Source organism: Tachysurus fulvidraco, chromosome 4, assembly GCF_022655615.1.
Source record: "Tachysurus fulvidraco isolate hzauxx_2018 chromosome 4, HZAU_PFXX_2.0, whole genome shotgun sequence".
Taxonomy (NCBI): Eukaryota; Metazoa; Chordata; class Actinopteri; order Siluriformes; family Bagridae; genus Tachysurus; species Tachysurus fulvidraco.
Genome location: NC_062521.1, coordinates 19,486,342 through 19,506,861, shown reverse-complemented (window position 1 = coordinate 19,506,861; position 20,520 = coordinate 19,486,342). Strand labels below are relative to the sequence as shown.

General features: G+C 39.7%; 1 protein-coding gene across 6 annotated transcripts in view; it reads right to left on the bottom strand.

The window, feature by feature from the left end:
* The window catches only part of LOC113660971 (inositol polyphosphate-5-phosphatase A), a 140,425-nt gene that overhangs the window by 43,604 nt on the left and 76,301 nt on the right, over window positions 1-20,520 (bottom strand). For all 6 annotated transcript variants that reach the window (XM_047812069.1, XM_047812068.1, XM_027174839.2 and 3 more), the window contains 4 exons: window positions 18,846-18,909; window positions 18,037-18,140; window positions 10,108-10,160; window positions 8,647-8,766 (listed from right to left, as the gene is read on the bottom strand). In XM_047812069.1, coding sequence (XP_047668025.1) covers window positions 8,647-8,766; window positions 10,108-10,160; window positions 18,037-18,140; window positions 18,846-18,909 — 341 coding nt within the window. The remainder of the gene's footprint in view (window positions 1-8,646; window positions 8,767-10,107; window positions 10,161-18,036; window positions 18,141-18,845; window positions 18,910-20,520) is intronic.

Genomic DNA, 20,520 nt, shown 5'->3' with positions numbered 1-20,520 from the left:
CAGGTCATAGTCACAGTGGTCTACATTAGGATACTAGTTTGTTTATATTCTGTGAAACTAAATAAAACATGAAACCTGCTGGTCAGAAGGGTGTGAGCTTAAATCCAAGGACCACCAGTCTCCCAATGCTGGACTGCTGAATCTCCCCAGTGTTTCCAGGAGCATAGCATAGTACGGATATTACAAATCAACAAAAAATCTTCTGAATAAGGCCACAGGTTTAAATCCAAACACAAACAAGGACACTCAGAGCACTGAACAGATACAAACAGTGGCATTGTGTTACACCTCTATGACCGTGTACACTGCATATCAATTGAATTGGATTTATCTAGCCGTTAAAACCTAAACCACACAATAAAACGTGCCGTTCATGCTGTCATTTTCAGCCGCAGTCCAAACAAGTCCCTAGCACTAGAGAGGTTTTAAAGAGTACTTCTTTACGATTGGCTGTGAGGCATTAATCAATAGCGACGGCTCCTCCTTTTCTAATCTAATGAGTGACAGTCACAGTCAGCCCATTAATCCATACACACATTCTCTCTCTAAAGATAAACAGCATATACAGATATAGAGAATAAAATAGACAGACAATGAGAATTAGAAACACACACTGTAATTGTCTACAGCAACAATAAAATACATTATAGTAGTATATTAGTAAGATTTAAGTCTTTTATGGTATCCATTCCTGCAGAGAAGTAATGTACATGTCTTTTTTTCAGGCTTGGATTCAGGAGCAGTATTAATCAGCATGGCATATGACCCGAGAGAGTCTCTAAACCGTCACATAACTATAATAATTTCGTTGTTACAACAATGACAATAAAGCTATGTATGTCTATAATATATAAGATATTCTTAAAAATTTCTTAAGCACTGCTGGTCCAGATTATTCTGAATGTCAACTGTGGCGTCTCTCAAATATTGTGACAAAAGATGTTGTTATTTATATTTGTATAGTATGCAGTAAAATGATTAGACCTTAGGGACCACTCTTTATCTTTAATGAGCTTTTAGAGAATATTTTCAAGGTACATTACATGCATCATTTCATTTAAAAGGTATAAAAGATGTTTCTTTTTTCCCCCGTGTAAATTATCTTATAATTAGTGATCATCATTTATCTTCATTTCTCATATGCTTTTTTTTTTTTTTTTAAATCAGGATGCAGCTTGAGTCCGTGATAAATGTATTACTTTTCCTGTATCTTATGGCTGTTTTTTTCTCTCTCAAAGTTTACACTGATAACTACACTGATTGTTCACTCTTTTACATAAACCACATGACACCCAAAAAAAGAGACAGAGAAATAAACAGATACAAGACAGGAGAAGTGATTAAGCTGTAGAAACGAGTATGTTGAATTGGCAAAAGGGACAGTGTGAGCTCTCTCACTTTCTCTGTCTCTCCCTCTTTCTCGTGATGCATGTTGGGGGAGTGGGTCTGTCTTTATTCTGCTAACAGCCATGTCTAATGCGACAGGCCGGCATGTTTTGTCCTTGGCTCTAGGTATCAGCGGCGGGTCAGAAGGTAACCCTCTGTTTGCATGGCGCTTTCCTAAAGCTCCCAGCGCTTGACTTTTACCCTCCTACCCGAGCCCTAGGGGCCCCACCTGACCTGCACATTACACACACAGCACTGAGTGTGAAAGGGCTGTAAGGTGGGGGGTCCTGGATGCACCCCGTGACCCCCCTCCCTCTGTCTCTGCCCCCACATTAACTGTGTCATCAAAGTTCATTCATGCAAACTGTACTAGTGTCACATACACTGAGCACAATGGCACAGACCTTTATGCAGACTCTAAACATGCAATCCCATGAGTCCAGAAAGAGCTTGAAAAGCTTTTTTTTTACTGGTGAGTAGAGTGACTGTGTGGGTGTGGAGTTGTAAAGTGATTTATTTTAGCTGTACCAGAGCTGTACAAAGGCTATGGTCAAGCGCTAATTTATAACAAAACGCTCACTGCTCCCAGGGCCTCAACATTATGAGCACAAAGCTGAGAGAAAACTTTAGACACAAATTTTTCACATGCACAACCACCTTCCTGATATGCAAATGTGCACACTAGAGATGACACAAGGCGACAAAGACTATTTTCCCAATATTCACATAATCAAAAGATAAATAAATAAAACAGTAATTGAGTAATTAATTAATTCTGACTTTTGGGGAAAATAAGCCTAGTATCTGTTACCTGGTATAAGAAAGGTCTATGGACAAATGCATTATATACTTTATATTTTAATTGAAAATGAAAAACAAATAAACAAACCATGTGTCCTAAAACTGAATTGCACTGCAGTGAGAATTTCCATTAAAATTCAAGCTTTGACTCGAGTGTTTAATTCAAAGTTAATGATGATACTGTTAATGTGGACCTTGAACTAGGAAACTTGAATATATTTTAGCAACAACAATTAACAATTACTGCAATAAATCAAAATGAATCAGAGCCATTCAAGTTTAATAAGTTGTTCAGGAGTTTAATCATTTCTTCAATACAAACAGCAGAATAATGCTCTGACTGTGTTATGACTGCATTAACATTAGAGTCTATTTATTTTAGGACAGTCCTTATGTATGCACAGTATCATGCAATACCTTTAGTTAATTGTGTTTATCATGCCATTATTACTCTTTATTGTTGTGTCATTTTCTGACACAGTGAACAAATGACACTGATCTTAAGTGCTGCCAGAACAGAAGAGATCCAACCTCCTGGACATTCAGAATGCACAACAGTATTTATAGCTTTCTTCCCATCTCTCTCTCTCTCTCTCTCTCTCTCTCTCTCTCTCTCTCTCTCTCTCTCTCTCTCTCTCTCTCTCTCTCTCTGAGATGAGAGTTGAGCAGTGTAACTCTGCTTGGCATACATGCTGGGCATTATTGCTCTGCTGTGAAGACACAAGTCACTCCCACGGTTTCCGCGTAGACCCCTCCCTGATTTTGTCAGTGTGTCTGATTCGCAGGGAATCGGGGCAGAATGTTAGCACTCTGATTAATGTCATCGCTGCCAGTCATGTCACAGCCCCAACCAGAGGCCCCCAAAATGACCCGCGGAAGTGACCACCCTCTAATTTTTCTGAGGCTGCTATAGGTTCAACACATAGCACTGATATGTGTGTATGTGTGTGTAGGTCTGTTTGGGGTGGTCAGAGAGAAGGGAAGGGATCAGCCTATATGGGGTCAAAGATGACATTTTCTTAAATCACCCAAATTTCTCATTTTCTCTACACAACTCTGTCTACAGGCTGTCCAACATTTACCAAGCACACATCCTTGTATTTATTGACCAATAATTTTCCTAGTCTGTATAAATATCTCAGCATAATTCAAGCTACAACAAGCTACACACTAGTGTTTTATATAAAACCATCTGAACAAGCTCCAGCAACCAACAACATACTAGAACAAGTACAATTATAGTCATCAGCAACTGTTACATTGATCATCAGAGAAAACAGGCCTGCACTGCTTTCCAATGGCTTTATACCAATTAAGTAATGAGCTAACCTGAAACTTGTATCATCAGGATCTATATTTAATTTTCATTTGCCGTTTACACATAACTGTCACTAGAAAACTCTGAACAGATATTAGATATTAACTACCTTAAAAAAACAATGTCTAAATTATATTTTTTCAGTGATGACCATTGGAGGCTGTCACTCAAGACAAAACTTGTCAGAATCTATCGTTTAGAAATATTGCCGTTTCAAATACCGACGTTCAAATACGACAACAGGAAATAAACCCCTTGGAAATTTAGCAACATCAAGTGTGTGAGAGCAGGGCATTCGGAGTGCTGCCAATGCTCAAAAGTGTGAAGCATATATTAGCCTAACGACACAAGCTGATAATGCTAAAAAGACAGAATGAACTTAGAAGATAGTGTTAATGAATTGTTGATGTGTGTAGGAGAGAGACAGAGCAGCGAGAGTGGGTGGAGTCCTGACTGTCGTATAAGACAAGCAAGACAGCTGATAATACTGCATGTGAATCGTGTTTTAGGGTTTTGTGTGTGTGTGTGTGTGTGTGTGTGTGTGTGTGTGTGTGTGTGTGTGTGTGTGTGTGAGGGAGCAGGGTGGGAAGGAGGTCTGGCTGACTGATTAACCTTTGACCCACTGGGCCTCCCAGGGTGAGGAAGCAGTTCACAAAGTCACTGCTGATCGACATTAATACTGCATCCAACACAGAGCAACGACTTAGAGACTGCCATGCTACCACTCTAAAAGCCTTTCCTATTCATAAAAACCACACCAACACACACCAACAGCACAGAGGTTACTGCATTACACCATTCCTAGCCTTTTTCTTTAAGACACTGCTGATGATTTTAGCATCAAACTGCCCTCACCAATCAGAGCATGAAAAAAGATCACATCATTTTAAAGAATAAATAAATAAATAATTCATCTAGGCTTTATTTGTCCCTATCCTGCCATTTTAATGAATCCATTCAGCTTTCAGTAAGGTCTCTGTTACATCCACTAGGCTGCCCTTCTAAGTCTGCCTCTCCATCTCTAACCATGTCTCATACTTTCTCCCTCTATAACTCAGTGTCTCTTTCCTCTTCCCTCGCTGTCGTTCTGGGAAAAGCTGAAAAAGGGAAAACATTTAGATTGGAGGGCTCTTTGAATAGGGTTGACAGTTGACTGATGACCGTCCATAAAGTGACAAAGAATAGCTGTGTGGCAGTCGGTGCAGCCCGGCGCTTCCCCCTGGGAAACTAATTGCCCTGAATTGTTAACGGCAACATTATTTTTCTGCCAATCACGCTGTTTCAATGCCCCGAAAATGAGCATGAAACAAGCCTTTTGACTGAACAGAAAAGTTAAATGTCCCCAATGTTGATCAAATTAACTTCAGCCTCCTGACAATGGACTATATTTGTGTGAAAATAATGGAGAGGGACAATGGGTGTCTTTCTGCCAAGATTTCACAGTTGTGATGTAAAACTGTTGCGCCCTGAACCCAAGTAGCTTCCCTGAAAAGAACAGCAAATGGAGACACATCCACTCACACAAAAGCTGAGCCTGTAGAGAGAGAAGTTATTTGCTTGGACATAACTGCTGAATATCTTCAGCGGTGGGGCAGAATGAGAAAATCAAGCGATCACATGAAATGTATTAAACGCAGTCTATTAAATGTAATTTCATTTTTACCATTTAGCCTCTACAACCATTAACATTTCATTTATTTGAACTTTAATTATTTTATTATCGATGATTTAATTATGATGCACAGAAATAAATTACTTCAGTCATTATGCTGCGATAAAATAATTTATGTTATATGAAAAATAATCATTTCATACAACATAAAAATATAATATACTCAAACGGAAAGATAGAGAGACAGACAGAGAGAGAAAGACAATCCCGGAGCAATCCGGGTAAATGCTATAGTCTTTCAGCTTTGTTCCCCTGAGGCCGTTAAGCAGTAGCGAGATAAACAGTGTTTAGCAGCTGAAAGGGGCAGAGGAAAAGAGCTTATCAGGTGTGATCTCAATGGGCTGGAAGCTGCACAATTAGCCCTCTAAGGAGATAAGGGTTTTAGAGGATGGGCCCCCCCTTGCACTGCAACTAAAAGCATGTCAGTATGGAAATATCTGCTCATAAAACACAGCAAGAGACTGAAAACCTACAGAATTCTCACTCAGAAAGAAACGGTAAGAGTGCAGGAGATGAGGAGCAACCAAAAAGGGAAAAAGTGGGGGCAGAAAAAAACATTATGGTAAAAATGGAATAGCGAAAGAGGGGGAGGTATGACTACATACTATACCCTCTCCCTTTTCCTGCTCTCCTTTCTGGCCTAGGAGTCATAGCGAAGGACAATGGGCCCAAAAGCTGGTTCCCAACAAGCCGCTGAATAGCCACACTGTTGGTGGTAGCACTTCATTCAAACGGCTCCACAGCCACATTGTCCTCCTCGATCGGCACGGGAGAATAGAGTTTGCTGGTGGCTGCCAAAAGGTTAGCAGCCCTGGTGAAAAGAGCCGAACATCATTCACTGGCCCTAACAGAGCCGGGGGGAAGCTTTTGTACTCTGCCCTCCCTTCCTTCAGTCCATCCGGATCTATCTGAGTAAGACCGCGTCTCCATGAGTGATGTGCTGTTACACTCGGAAAACCAGCAGCAGGAATGAAACAAACTCCCACCTCAATGATTTAGTCCCACCCTCAAGCCTAAAATACAAAAAGGACATCCCCAAAAAGGGCAAAGATTATACTTTTGGCACCTTTTAATATGAATTGGTATAAAGGATCAAGATGCTGAACAATACCTGCAATTTCACAGATGTCATTAAGAACAGAAACATCTGCAGTGTTTGTAATGACCTGTTTATGGCCTTGTCCTTTAACAACACTAGAGTTTTGGACATCAGGGTGTTTATGGGAAAAAAAAACCTCAGAGCTGGCAAAGCTGCACTGCCTCAGAAATATGAACCTAGGTGTAGTATTTATGAGCCGACTTTTAAAAATAAATCAACATCACCAACCCTGGAAAAAAAATTCAATAAGATATGGCGCAAACCCCTTGTGTAAGCAGCAAGGGGTCATTTTCATACTTCATTATATCCATAAATCCAAGTAAATATGGCTTAATAAAAACTGTAAAAGGTTCAATATTCCTAAAGCACCTCCACTTGGTTGTCATTAATGCTGCTCCATTCTTTCGTCAGATGAGAAATCAAGGAGGGAGCTGGAAAAAAAAGACCTCTGAAACATAAAAGCAGGTCGTAATTCAGGGTGTCAGATGCCTGGCTAAAATATGCCAAGCATATGCATGCAGTTATTCAAAGTGGATTTGTGGTAATGCCATGAAAGTCACTGTGTGCATTCAGATTCCATGTTAGCGAATGTATCATGATGGAAGGGCAGCGCTCCCTCACAAACAACCACATCCACTGCAGTCTGTAAGTTATTGCACAGTGACACGTTTTATGATGTTTTGACTCTGTCCTCTGGAATTATGAATTTGAAATGGAATTATGAGGGCAAATATCTATAATAAATAGATATAACACTATGTCTTAAAAGGGTTTTATTTTCTGCTACAGAACCGAGCCGTCATGTCCTGTGGATGGAGGCAGGATCATCTTGGAATAGACCACTGCCATCCGGATGAGAAATGTTTCATTACTAAATATAAATGATCTGTCCCAAAAACTTTGTATTGCTATGGAATGACTCCACAAAGCATAATTGGTTACTGTAGAGGCAAAGCATCCAGGCATGTAGTGTCTTTTCAGGCATTCCGGCATCTTCCACACATGCACTCTCACACTCATTCAGCTACAGCCTTACTGACTCAGCCTCACTCACTCAGACTCGCTCACTCTCACAGTCTCACTAACAGAATCACTGAGTCGCTCGCTCGCTCACTCATAGAATCACTCACTCTCACAGTCTGATTCAATCACAGAGTCGCTCTTTCACTGTCTCACAGACTCGCTTTCTCACAAACTCGGTCTCACACAGACTCGCTCATTCGCTCTCTCTCACAGACTCGCTCATTTTCTCTCTCTCTCTCTCTCTCTCTCTCTCTCTCTCTCTCTCTCTCTCTCTCTCAGACTCGCTCATTTGCTCTCTCTCTCACAGATTCGCTCCTTCGCTCTCTCTCACGGACTCTCTCATCCGCTCTCGCTCAGAGACTCTCTCATCCGCTCTCGCTCAGAGACTCTCTCATCCGCTCTCGCTCAGAGACTCTCTCATCCGCTCTCGCTCAGAGACTCTCTCATCCGCTCTCGCTCAGAGACTCTCTCATCCGCTCTCGCTCAGAGACTCTCTCATCCGCTCATGCTCACGGACTCTCTCATCCCCTCGCTCACGGACTCTCTAATCCCCTCGCACACGGACTCTCTCATCTGCTCTCGCTCAGAGACTCTCTCATCCCCTCGCTCACGGACTCTCTCATCCCCTCGCTCACGGACTCTCTCATCCCCTCGCTCACGGACTCTCTCATCCCCTCGCTCACGGACTCTCTCATCTGCTCTCGCTCACGGACTCTCTCGTCCACTCGCTCACGGACTCTCTCGTCCCATTGCTCACGGACTCTCTCGTCCCATTGCTCACGGACTCTCTCTTATGGATAAATGGTTCTAAACTTATAAATAAAATGCTCATAAATAACATGTACCATAACTCAGCATTTGATCCCTTCCTTTTAACAAAAATAATAAATATACATCCACATTGGACTACGCTGTATAAACCCTATTCCTGATATTTGCTTAGACCATCTGCTTAGTGGGCTGTGATTAATAAAGCTTTCATTCTCCAGCCAACCAGCACTAAGCTGTTTGAACTGCAACAAGGAAAACTTCAAAACATAAAAAATATTGCAAGATATGATTTTTCTTTTCTTTTTCATGGCTGTTTATTGATTCCTAGATTCCTGTGTTAAGGACAACTATAATAATACTTTCAGTTTAAAGAGTGTTTGATTACCAAGTGCACTATTTCCTACATATCTACCTAGCTTTCCAAACTGCCTACCTACCTACCTCATTCCCTCCACTCACTCTACTCACTTACCCCCCTTCACTCCACTCTCTCACTCCCTCCACTTCATTCACTGCACTTTACCCACACACTCACTCACTCACTCACTCACACCAGTCACTAACTCTGACTCTTACCTGTCCAGAACATAGCCGAGAGCTTTCTGCCTTGTGCCTGAATAGACAGACGGGCTGTTTTCCCAGGCTATCAGGTTGGAGGCATCGTGAAACAGGTGAATATTGACCAGGTCAAAGGCACTGTGAACACAACAGAGAAAAAACAATAAACTTAACTTATTGCAAACCAACACAGAAACCCAATATACAATATAAAAATAAAACCCAATGTCTGCCTTAAAATGTAAATGTTATTTGTTATAACACAAAGATTTGAAATTTGCTCTTTAAAGCCAGTGATTTGCTATTTTAGATTCTTATAAGGGAAGTAATTTGACTTTGTGTATAACATGAATTTAAATCTCACAGTAGTCTAAAAATATTTGCTACTGCTTCCTGGGATACATAGAGAAAAATGGAGGACAGGAGAAAAGACAACTGAATTGAATATAGAAACAGTAAACCTAAACCACACTTCTACATCTCATGTGCTCATTCAAGTAACCCCCCAAATGTTTTTTTATTTATACATTTACCACATTTTTTTTACACGTTACCACCTGCATTACCCCGTAAAAGCTTATGTTTATTTTGTGAGCTTGCACTCTGACCCTAAAAACTGAGCACCAGATATCTTTTACTTCGGCAGCAAATCTAATTTAAATATGTCATGTAATCCTGTTCATAAAGTTTGAGCTTTGACCCTTAATGCTTTGACCTTTAACACACCACGCTATACAGTCTATAAGCAATACAACATAAACCATAAATGACTGTGTACTCTGCTCTTACATGACTGTGTGCTCGTACATGCCAAAACCACTAATCTGTTTAAAAGTGACATGTGCAGAACACTATACATGCTTTCACAGCGGCCCCACGGCTAAGCCTGTTATACCTCTGTCACCATTTCATTCCACTGCATGCTCTCTCTTTCCATCTACCTCATGTCATCCCTCTTTCTGGAACAGAGCCCAGTCCGTGTCTCGCATCATCCCTCTATTCCAATCCCCTATTTCAGCCCTTTTGTCCCGTTGTATTTCCTCTATTAGATTACCCACACAGCTATCCCCCTTCACCCATCTCCCGATGGAGAAAACCTTTAAGATCCTGCACATGCAGGTGCAATTGCATGTAATGTTTTCTGTCATCTGTCAGATAGAGCTGCTTGACTAACGTGATTAGGCCTAATCCAATCCAGCCCTTCTCCAGCAGCTGGACTGAACACACACACACATACACACACACACACACACACACACACACACACACACACACACACACACACACACACACACACACACACACACACACACACAAACACACAGAGGGAATAGATATTTCCTAGTTATTGCAGCCAGCTACAGAGTATACACAACGACAGGGGAGGCTGTGTGTGAGTGAGAGAGAGAGTGAGAGTGAGAGTGAGTGAGTGAGAGAGAGAGAGAGAGAAAGAAGGTGCAGGTAAAACATGTCACTCACCAATCCCCCAGTGTCCAACGAGTCCTGATAAAGCCTTTTCTGGACCATTTGCACTGCAGAAAACAACACACAGACAGTATATTAAGTAATGATATTCAACTTTCAACCTAAAGTTTCATATTTAAATTTTTTTTCAGGTCAGGATAAGATAGAAATATAAAGTTAAGTGTAGGAATAGAGTAAAACTGAAAAGAGCAATCAAAACATCTACTTATTTTGTCTCTTAAAGCAAAAATCCAAGTGAGGAGCTCTTGCTTAATAGTGATAACTCAAACCTTGTCATCAGGAGCTCAAAGCATTAACCACTAAGCCACCTCTTCCACACATGATGTAAAAAACAAACAAAACAAAAAAACAAACAAACAAAAAAAAAACAGTGTGAACTATGTGGTCTGGAGTACAGTGAGGTTACATTCAGACACTTTTTAGTGAGGGAGATGATGAACAGACACATTCTTTTAAACTTTTGGACAGGATGTTTGAATGTCCATGTTAACACGTTCAAATGGTTTCACTTTTGTTTTTCTGCAGATCTTCATTTTGTTTTCATTTTCACAAACTTTTTTAATTCTTATATTGTAACCATTAGTAAATTGGGTTTGTGTTTAATAACTGCATCAAGTGCATTTTGTTTCAGGCACAGGGAAATGCAAAAAGTTTGAGATATCCAATTCTATCACAAACAAGATTCTCTGCTAGGAAAAGAACTCCTCAGTGTGTACACAACATTTTGCACAGAACTGGGCACTGGTAGCTCAGTGGTTAACACTGTGCAATGGTCAGAAGGTTGCATGTGAAAATCTGAGAGTGGGAAGAAAAAGTCAAATACTGTATCTTACAGTTGGGCATCAAGAATAAGCTGAAATAGTCGATCATGCCAGAAAACTCTGACTCCTGGTCACTCACATAGTCCATATTGGCCTCTTTATCTAACATGCTTAAAAATCAAATCAACATATTGTTTCTACATAACGTTCTGTTCTTCTGTGATATCCTGAACATATCATCAATATTGTGAACTCTGTCCATTAAACACTCTGACCACACTCAGTCTCTCACTCAATTACTCACTATCACTCACTCACTCATCCTCTCACTCACTCTCTCACTCAGTTACTCACTATCACTCACTCACTCACCCTCACATCCACTCTCTCACTCATCCACTCTCTCACTCACTCTCTCACTATCACTCACTCACTCACTCACTCTCACTCACTCATCCACTCTCTCACTCACTCTCTCACTCACTCAATTACTCACTATCATTCACTCACCCACTCATCCTCTCACTCAACCACTCTCTCATCCACTCTCTCACTCATCCACTCACTCATCCACTCACTCACTCACTCATCCACTCATCCGCTCACTCATCCGCTCACTCATCCTCTCACTCATCCGCTCACTCATCCGCTCACTCATCCGCTCACTCATCCGCTCACTTTCTCACTCACACACACATGATTTACCACACAACGTGTTATTAAACGAGAGACAAATTGATCCTGCAAGCGTCCTCATTTCCAATGCACTGCCAAATAAATAATCAGGTACTCGTGCTCCCTTTCCCCAAGCCTCTAATGGGGAGTTAACTGCTGCCGTGAATAAACTAATTACAGTTCGGGTCATATAATTACAAACTGACTAATTTTATTTTTAAAAAATCTTGAGGCAAATTAAAAGCATGAGAAGGATATAATTCTGCCTCACATCATCTTTCAAACCACATTAAGACAAGATTAACTGCATGAAATGAAATTACATTAGCATAGTAAAATGAATCCATAAGCTACAGAGGGAAAGGAGGGTTTATATTAGTCTGAAAAATGAGTGATCAGGATCACTCAGCTACATAGATAATCCAGTGTCTTCCAAAATGATCTCTAACACGTGTAACATTTAGAAACATATCGCTATACTGTGAGACAAATCTGACATGAAACTTATAATGGATGTCTAACACACACAATGTGTACATATAAAACACATGAAACATGCTTGAGAAAGATTTTAGTAGCTGTCCAATATTAAAGCTAAAACAAAAGCAAAAACAATCCAAAAAAAACAGTATCTTATGTTTTGCCAAAGGTTTTACAGCCCCAGAATAAAACTGAGGCACCTACAATATGTGCTTGAGTTACACCAGGGGATCCCACACATGGTTGCAACCCCACATGGGGGCACCTTATCTACACATGGTAAGTTAACATGGTGTCAGTTATTTATGCCTGACAATATCTGACCAATTTAAATTACAAATACAACTCAAAGTAGAAAGACGGATTTTCTTTAAAATGTTACTAGGGTTCACATTCACATGAGGAAGGTAAAGTGCTATTCTTAGACTTTCAATATTCTTACATGCTGTACAAAATAAAATAAAACCAATTCAAATATTTCTCTGCTATTTCCTCCAAAAATATTGAGTGACTGTAGCTGAGTGGAACAACAGAAGTAAAGAAAGACAAAAAATGCTGAAGCATTTACTAAATATTAACAAATCGTAAATGTTAAAAATTCATTACCACCATTGTCATCATCATCATCATCATCATAATGTCTTAGTATATACAGTAGTATAGGAAAGAATCAACAAACAAAAATCAACTTCTTCTGGCCCAGTTCATTTCTACTAAAGATTCACACCACTGACCTTAATACTGATCATTAAACTCAAATGACCTCTAAATGAGTGGGAGAGAGAGAGAGAGAGAGAGAGAGAGAGAGAGAGAGAGAGAGAGAGAGAGAGAGAGAGAGAGAGAGAGAGAGAGAGATATATTAAGATGTCATGACTACTCTCTCAGTCTGGCCAGTGGTAGGGGCATCAGATGTCCGTTGGAAAGGTCAGTAGCTAAGAGGTGAAATTGGCTCCTTGGGTAGCTCCAGACCACTGACAATGATGAACGGGTGTCCATAAGAGGTCACCATGACCGGTGGCTCGTGCAGGCCCGCCCCCAAAACCAAGATCAGCAGGGAAAAGTATTCATGTGGAAACATGAGGCGCAGGGGCTGAGCGAGCAAATGGAACAGTCCATAATCTCATATCTGCCCCATATCAGATGACTCAATCATTGTCTAAAGTCAGCCGTGTCATGATTCCTAAGAAAAGGTTGGGGGCTATGCAGCTAGAACGCTCATAGGCACTGGCCTTTTGTAGTGTTGTGCTTGAGAAACCCCATAAATAACAACCCCAGCTGGGTCTGAGAGACATGATGGAAATGTATATGGTTAGAAATGCACAGTGAGTAATAACTAATACTCACAATGAGTGATTGATGAAGCACTACACAAGGACTCATCCATTACTCTTTATTCTATCATTTCTCTCACTATGGAAATGGTCACAATAAATGAAGAATGGAGGAGGTGCGAGAGAGGAACCTAAAATACGATCTTAGATGATTTGAAAAAAAAAAAGCACAACTTCTTCAGTATTCAGTACTCATTCATCCTTAAAGTGCTGCTTAACACAAATGGACTCATATACACATTTATTATTATTATTATTATTATTATTATTATTATTATTATTATTATTATTATTATTATTATTATTATTATTATTATTTTATTTCTTTTTTTTTAATCTAAAATATATTTGCTTGGCACAATTTGTCTAACCAATGTGAAAAATGTAACAATCATAGCTCTAATACAGATTTTGTCCACAGGGTATTTGGCATGAAATAACTATTGCATTAGCATTGGTAAAAAATGAACCAAAAGCCCTCTTTGACTGACATGTGCGTGCACAGACAGCTGACACCGCATTCTATTTCACTAAATATTTATACATTACTAATACACGAGCACATTTTTACATTTTTAACTGCTATAAAATCAAGAGATACCCTGGCTTCACTGGACATCGCCTGTGAACACAGACAAAATGGGTTAAGACAGGTGACTAAACCCCTGTTCCAATGACCTTGAAGACCTCGAAGACGAAAAACTCAAAAAAAAACAACAAAAAAAACAAAGCTAGTTTTGTAATTATTCAACAAAAACTAGACAGAGCATCATGTGTCTGAATTTCTAGAGCACATGACAAAAAGCCTTTGGATTCATTCAACTGAGCATCAAACCTTCCCATAAATAAATATAACAAATGTAGTAAATGACCGCATGGCAACATGACTTAAAAGGATTGGGGTAAGCTGGAGAAATGACAGACCGCCGTATCCATCAGCTCGACCTTTCACAAACAATGCGCCCGGTGGTTTGTCCACTTCCTTCTGACTCGGCTTTTCAATTAATATCATCCCCTCGCTTGGCCACCACTTAGAGCCATAACTCACTGCTGCAACGTTTTTGCATACTGGGAGGGGAAAGTCATTTACACCGCACCCACAAATGGTTCCGGAGGAGGATGCAGGGTCAGGAGGAAGAAAGGGTTTGAAACAAAGATTAGGACAAAAACGCACGATAACCTAGGCACTGATTAAGAGACAAGCAGGATTACTGATCAAGTCACAAATATTATTTATCTCTAAAGACAAAAATATACAGGATTAAAAGTGATGGTGTGACATCACTGGGCATTTTCTCCTTGTTGCATTGCCAATAAAACCAACTGCCTGTCAATCACAATGGGAATAAAATCCCTTTCTTCCTGTAATGATGTCAGCAAGCGGTTAATATCATCATCATCTAGTTTTTTTCTTTTCAAAGCTCACTAGGCCACTTTCACTTCATGAGTTGACAAATTAGCTTTATCACAAAGTTTGCTTCGCCTGGAGAATTAAAAAAAGTTTTTCGTTCAATGCTCATTTCTATTATTGTACATGGTTCTTGCTTAGGTTTTTATCGCTGTAAAGAATGCAACATCACTTGTCGGTTCTGCCACACTTCAGACCCAGATCCGGAAGAGGATCAAATTCTGCTGTTGCTGGACCGGAGCTGCGCGTTCCCCCGGATTCACCATTAATAGGATTCTTTTAGAGCAGCAGATGGATGGCAAATCTGGCTGGTTTCATCTACTAAAAGAGGGCATAAATCAAGAAGTGGGGAGCGGGGACGAAGCCTGGGTTATCACCAGCCGAGCCACCTCACCACAGCCTTGCATTAGAGCATTAGTGAAATTAATTCATCTTTCATAAGAGGTCTGAGCCGTATCCGTGATCTATGATAACAACCAATCTCTCACTACGCAGGGGGCTGCGTGTGTGAGTGTTAGTGTGTGTGCGCGTGCACTCGAGGGTAAGGGAGAGTTCCTGTCCAGGCTAGACTACACAAATCTGCGACTTCTAAATGGGATAACATTATCTGGAGTGCTGATCTTGAGAGCATCATCTGAGATTCATAACACAGTCATGAAGCGTACATAAATCAATGCATAAACTTTGTTTTCGCATCCTTTTTCCCCCTCTCGCTCGTTTTCTAAACCAGCCAGTCAACCTTACTGTTTTTGTTTTGCTTGTGTTCTGGTAATTATTGTGAACGGTGTAGCAACTGAATCATAGTAATTGGTTTTAGATCATGTGGAAATGTCACATTTGGAGGCAGGGGGAATACAGAGGGAAGGTACGAGGGTGTGTGCGTGCGTGTGTGAAGGATAAGGAAATTGGGAGAGGCCCGTGAAAGGCCAACTCTGACTGCTTTTGCATATATTTGCTGGGCCGTGCCACCAGAGCGTGGGTAACTGATGAGCTCTGAGAATCAGGCTGACACACGAGCACCCACACTCTTTATTACTGTAGCACCCTCACACACACATACAGACATCACTACATAGAGCTAAACACACACACAAACACAGAGAACAGTAAACATGGAAAGTCATAAAATGCAGAAATATGTGTGGAATCCCTACATTATAGAAGGTCCTGGTACTGTTTTGTATGCAACCAAATGAAATGAGTAAAATGCAACATCACATTGCATCAGTTTTCTTGAAATAGTACACATCTATATGGAATGTGATGTGAATTCAGAACCATCTACAAGGAACCCCTTCATTCTGACAATCAATTAAAAATGCATTTTTCCTAAATTAATTAATAATTAAGTAATTAACATTCACCTAAATATTTCTCATAACCTATAAATATTACTGTTTCAACAGCATAATAATGTAGAATACTGACATATACTTCATCTCTCTTGCTTCTACTCTGTTCTCTATTCCATGGGATGATACGTATACTGTATACACACAAACCTCAATCCTAAACTGAAGCTGCTGATCCATTTTCCACAGTCTGGCTGCATGGTTTATATTTATATGATTGTTCTATATATTATATATTTCTATAGTAGCAACTTCTACAGAGATGTGTGTGAGAGCTCTGCACACTAAATAGATCATAAATTATTGGTAAGACCACCCTTACAAAATATTTTTGGAAGAAAAAAAAAAGGGTCGGTAGGTAGGTCTATTTTTTTTTTCAAGTTTCAATGTAAAAAAAAAAAAGTTACATTTTGGTGATGGTGATTACGTAGGTATGACTTTAAACAAATTAGCATATCGTGACGTCACTGACTGGGTCTTCAACCCGTGCCTTCGGGCGCATCATTGCTGCTAACCTTATTTTGATGCTGGACAGTTTTTACAGAACTTCGTGCCAACTTAAAGCGGTGTCGAGCTGTTTTAATGAATGTTTTAGATGTATTATGGTGCCCGAACCCGTTAATATTATTTTATTGCTATTGTACTAATTGTTTGAAGAGTAAAAAAAAAAAAAAAATTGGTCGGTCTTAACGCAAATTTACAACTGGCAAGTCGGTCGGACTAAAAGCAAAAAAAAAATAAAATAAATAAATAAATACTGCGTCGGTCCCAAATTGACAGGGTCGGTCGGGTTACGGCAAACAAGAATATTTTTAAGGATAGCATTATTATTTATGTTTAGTAAATGTTTGTTTTAGATCTATGGATGGAGTTTGCTGAGTCAGAACTTTAAAGATGAATGAAACTGTAATAAAGATTTCTGACAATGAGTTTTCTCAAGAACACGAAATGCATTTATATATTCCAGAGAGAAGAAAACAATGATGAGAGATTGACCGTGTAAGACTTCTACTGTATAAAGTAAGAGATAACAGAAATGCTTACAGAAATGTCGCATTTAACTACAAACAAATTAATGAATAGATTTACAAAACAAAAGTGTCATTCTTTAACTAAAATCACAACTCCTGGCAAACTGTTGTGGTAATATGAGAACTAAAATAAACAACGTCAGGCTGGTTACACTAACTCTGCACCACGACACCTCATCAGTGGTTATTTTCCCATGACAGCATGCGACATCATGTTTAATTCCTAGCTAGTTTAATTCCTAGGGCTAATAATGACAGCACGTCAAAAATCTCACAATATATCAAATCGTGATAACTGCTTTTGAGAATATTTTGAATTTTTGTCGATATATGAACATATGTATATGAACATATATACATATGAACTGTATTCTTTCTTACAGTGATGACTAGTATTTACACTGTATACAGTACTTGTATGTCAAAACATTTTGTAACCAGTTCCTTTATTTCTAACTAATGCTCCTGTTCCTTGTTCTGTAGTTTAAATACAGTGGTATAAAACAGTAGACAGAGCTGACTGACATTTTAATTAATATTAATTAAGAACAATTCCCTTTTTTTCTAATATATAACTTGCATAGCAAAAGTGTTTTAAATGAAAAAGAGAGGAGATTTAAATTTTGTCAGTAAGACAAATAGACTTTAGGATTAGTGAGTTTTATTTAAGGGCAACTCCAGCACTATAATGGCTGTAAAAATGGAATTATGGTTTTATGACCATCATTTTCTCTGCCTGGAAATCTCAGATAATCACACAAAAGTAAATCATACAGAATAAAACAGTAATGAATGCGTTGAGAACTTGTAGGCATTGTATATTGACACAGGTTATACAGATAAGGTGACTACATAACGAGGTGCCAACAAGAGGAATAAACACACCTCTGGAAAGTAGTCTTGAGGGAACTTCTCTTTCTCCAGCATGGACGTGCTGTCTAAAGTGTCCGAGTAGACCTCCTTGCCAACCACCTTCTTGAACTTCTTGGCTAGATAAAAGACACAAACATGAGAGGGAACTGTCACAGGGCTTTACTTACTGAGAAATAAATCAGAGATGGGATCTATGCTGAAAAATGAAGACAGAGAACCATTTTCAGACAACTGCTCCACCTACTGGTCTTAAATTAATTAAATCTTTCTATTAGGTAAAAGCTGAAACCTGAGCTTGAAGTTCAAAATGTTAAAACAGGACCCAAAATTTACTATCCAATATTTTAAAATATGTTGTTAGTCAGCGTTTTATAGAACACACCCAAATCAGTAAAAAAGTGTGATATGTGAAATGTATAGGCTGCTTTCCCTGTTGCCCTCAAGGGAAATGCTGAGGAAATCAGTGTGCGTGAGCAGTGTGGGCCGTCGCGATGCTCTGGCCTCTTCTCTGTCCTTCACGGGGCCACAGCGGCTAATGCTGACACCCGTGTAATAGCACAAGCTTTAATTAGTGTGACCAGAGGGACCCACAACCTCTGACCTCAGTAACTGATGAGGTCACCTCTAACCATCCGATATCTTGAGCATAATATTATCACTGCCTGAAATCTCATGAATTAAATTCTAATATTAATAAGAGTCACCGTTCCTTATTACTAACTCTATCTCTCTGGATGGCTTTTTCCAGCTCTTGCTGATCACACTGGTTTAATGGAACTGGCGAGGAGTGTGTAAGGTGCCTTATCTAAAACAAAGCTTACCTTTGAAATCAAACTGGTGGATGGTTTTTAAGGATTCATGTATAAAGTAGCAACTTCCTAGTGCCTGCAGGGAGAAATACAAAAATCAGTGTAAGATACAAATTCCATACGTGTTTGTTCTACAGAGGAAATAAATAGCAAAATAATAATAATAATAATAATAATAATACACACACATATACATATATAGATTTGTTTATGCACCACATCCCATAGATGTGAGATCTGGGGAATTTGGAGACCAAGTCAACACCTTGAACTCTTTGTCAAACCATTTCTGAATCATTTTTGCAGTGTGGTATATGTAGCACATTATTCTGCTGAGAAAAGACTCTAGGTTGCACACCTTGTATGTTATGTAGGACAACTAACTTTAAGTCCTTAACTCTGTGTTGTTTTATGTTACACCATAGTCCTAAAGAAACATTGTTTTATTTCAATGCGTACTGCATCAGCTATATACGGTAGGGCAATAAAAGCCTTTTGACCTGACACAGACATAATGGTGTCTGCTTTGTCTGCAACAGTGTTTATGTATGTTGGATGTGTCAATATAACATCCACATGAATGCCAGGGCCCAAGGTTTCCCAGCAGAACATTGCCCAGAGCATCACACTACCTTTGCACACTACCTTTTCTTCCAAAATTGCATCATGGTGCCAACTTACACAAGAAGCTGAAATGCACTGTGTGTTCTGACACTTTTCTATCATACCAAGAATGAAATTTTTAGTAATTGAAATCTCTTCTAAACGGGCTAACCATTGATCCGACAATGATCCTTGGACATCCATGACGTTGTTGAGGTTTCACCGCCTGTCTGTTCTTGGACCACAATTTGGTCCTGGTCAAAGTTGTTTATATGTTATGGCTGATTTGTATATGTGGGTGTATGTGTGTGTGTGTGCACAAACACACACAAAAAAGAATGACATTGTTAAGTCATGTGATACTGAATGAGAGGAAGTGACAACATTTTTCTTGCCACACTTCCTCCATGTGTACAGCCCTCTAAAAGGCCTCACTCTCCACTTTTCCCATGTGCCCATGTGAACAGAAACAATACAGAGTCTAATAAAGGAAAAAAAGCACGTTGTGTTCCCCTTTCTTATGTAACGAGTTCACTGCACCCAAATATGACATGTAAATTATAGATGGACCCAATTCTGTCAAAGTATTCGGAGCCTTTCAAAGCAGCCCGAGTCAGACAGTGTTTAGCATGACCAAAGATTTACTTCAATAGGATTATATTCTTAATTTTACTGAACAATCAGATAGTTTCCCAGCCTGTAGCACCCCAAACAAACTTGGCAAGAAGGAAAGAAGGAAAAAAAAAAAAGAACCTCAGCTTGAGGGATTTGATCCGGTTCACAGTCCACTGGCTGCTTTTTGCTTTTGGAAGAGCTTTCTCTCCTCATATTCTCCAAGTAGCAGATAAAGCCAGAGAGCCGGGTTCTTCCCTCTCAGGCCTCAATGCAAAGAGCCTGTGCTCTCAATGGTCCTGTAAACCTCTAACACCTTCACAGCTCCACAATACAGAGGGAGTCAGTATGAGAGAAACAGCACAGAAGGGGAAGGGTGAAACTTACATTAGGACCGAGCCAAACAGCTGCTAAAAACAGAGTTTGGACCACGCAGCGGAGTAGATTGATAGATGGAGAACAGAAGCCCAGT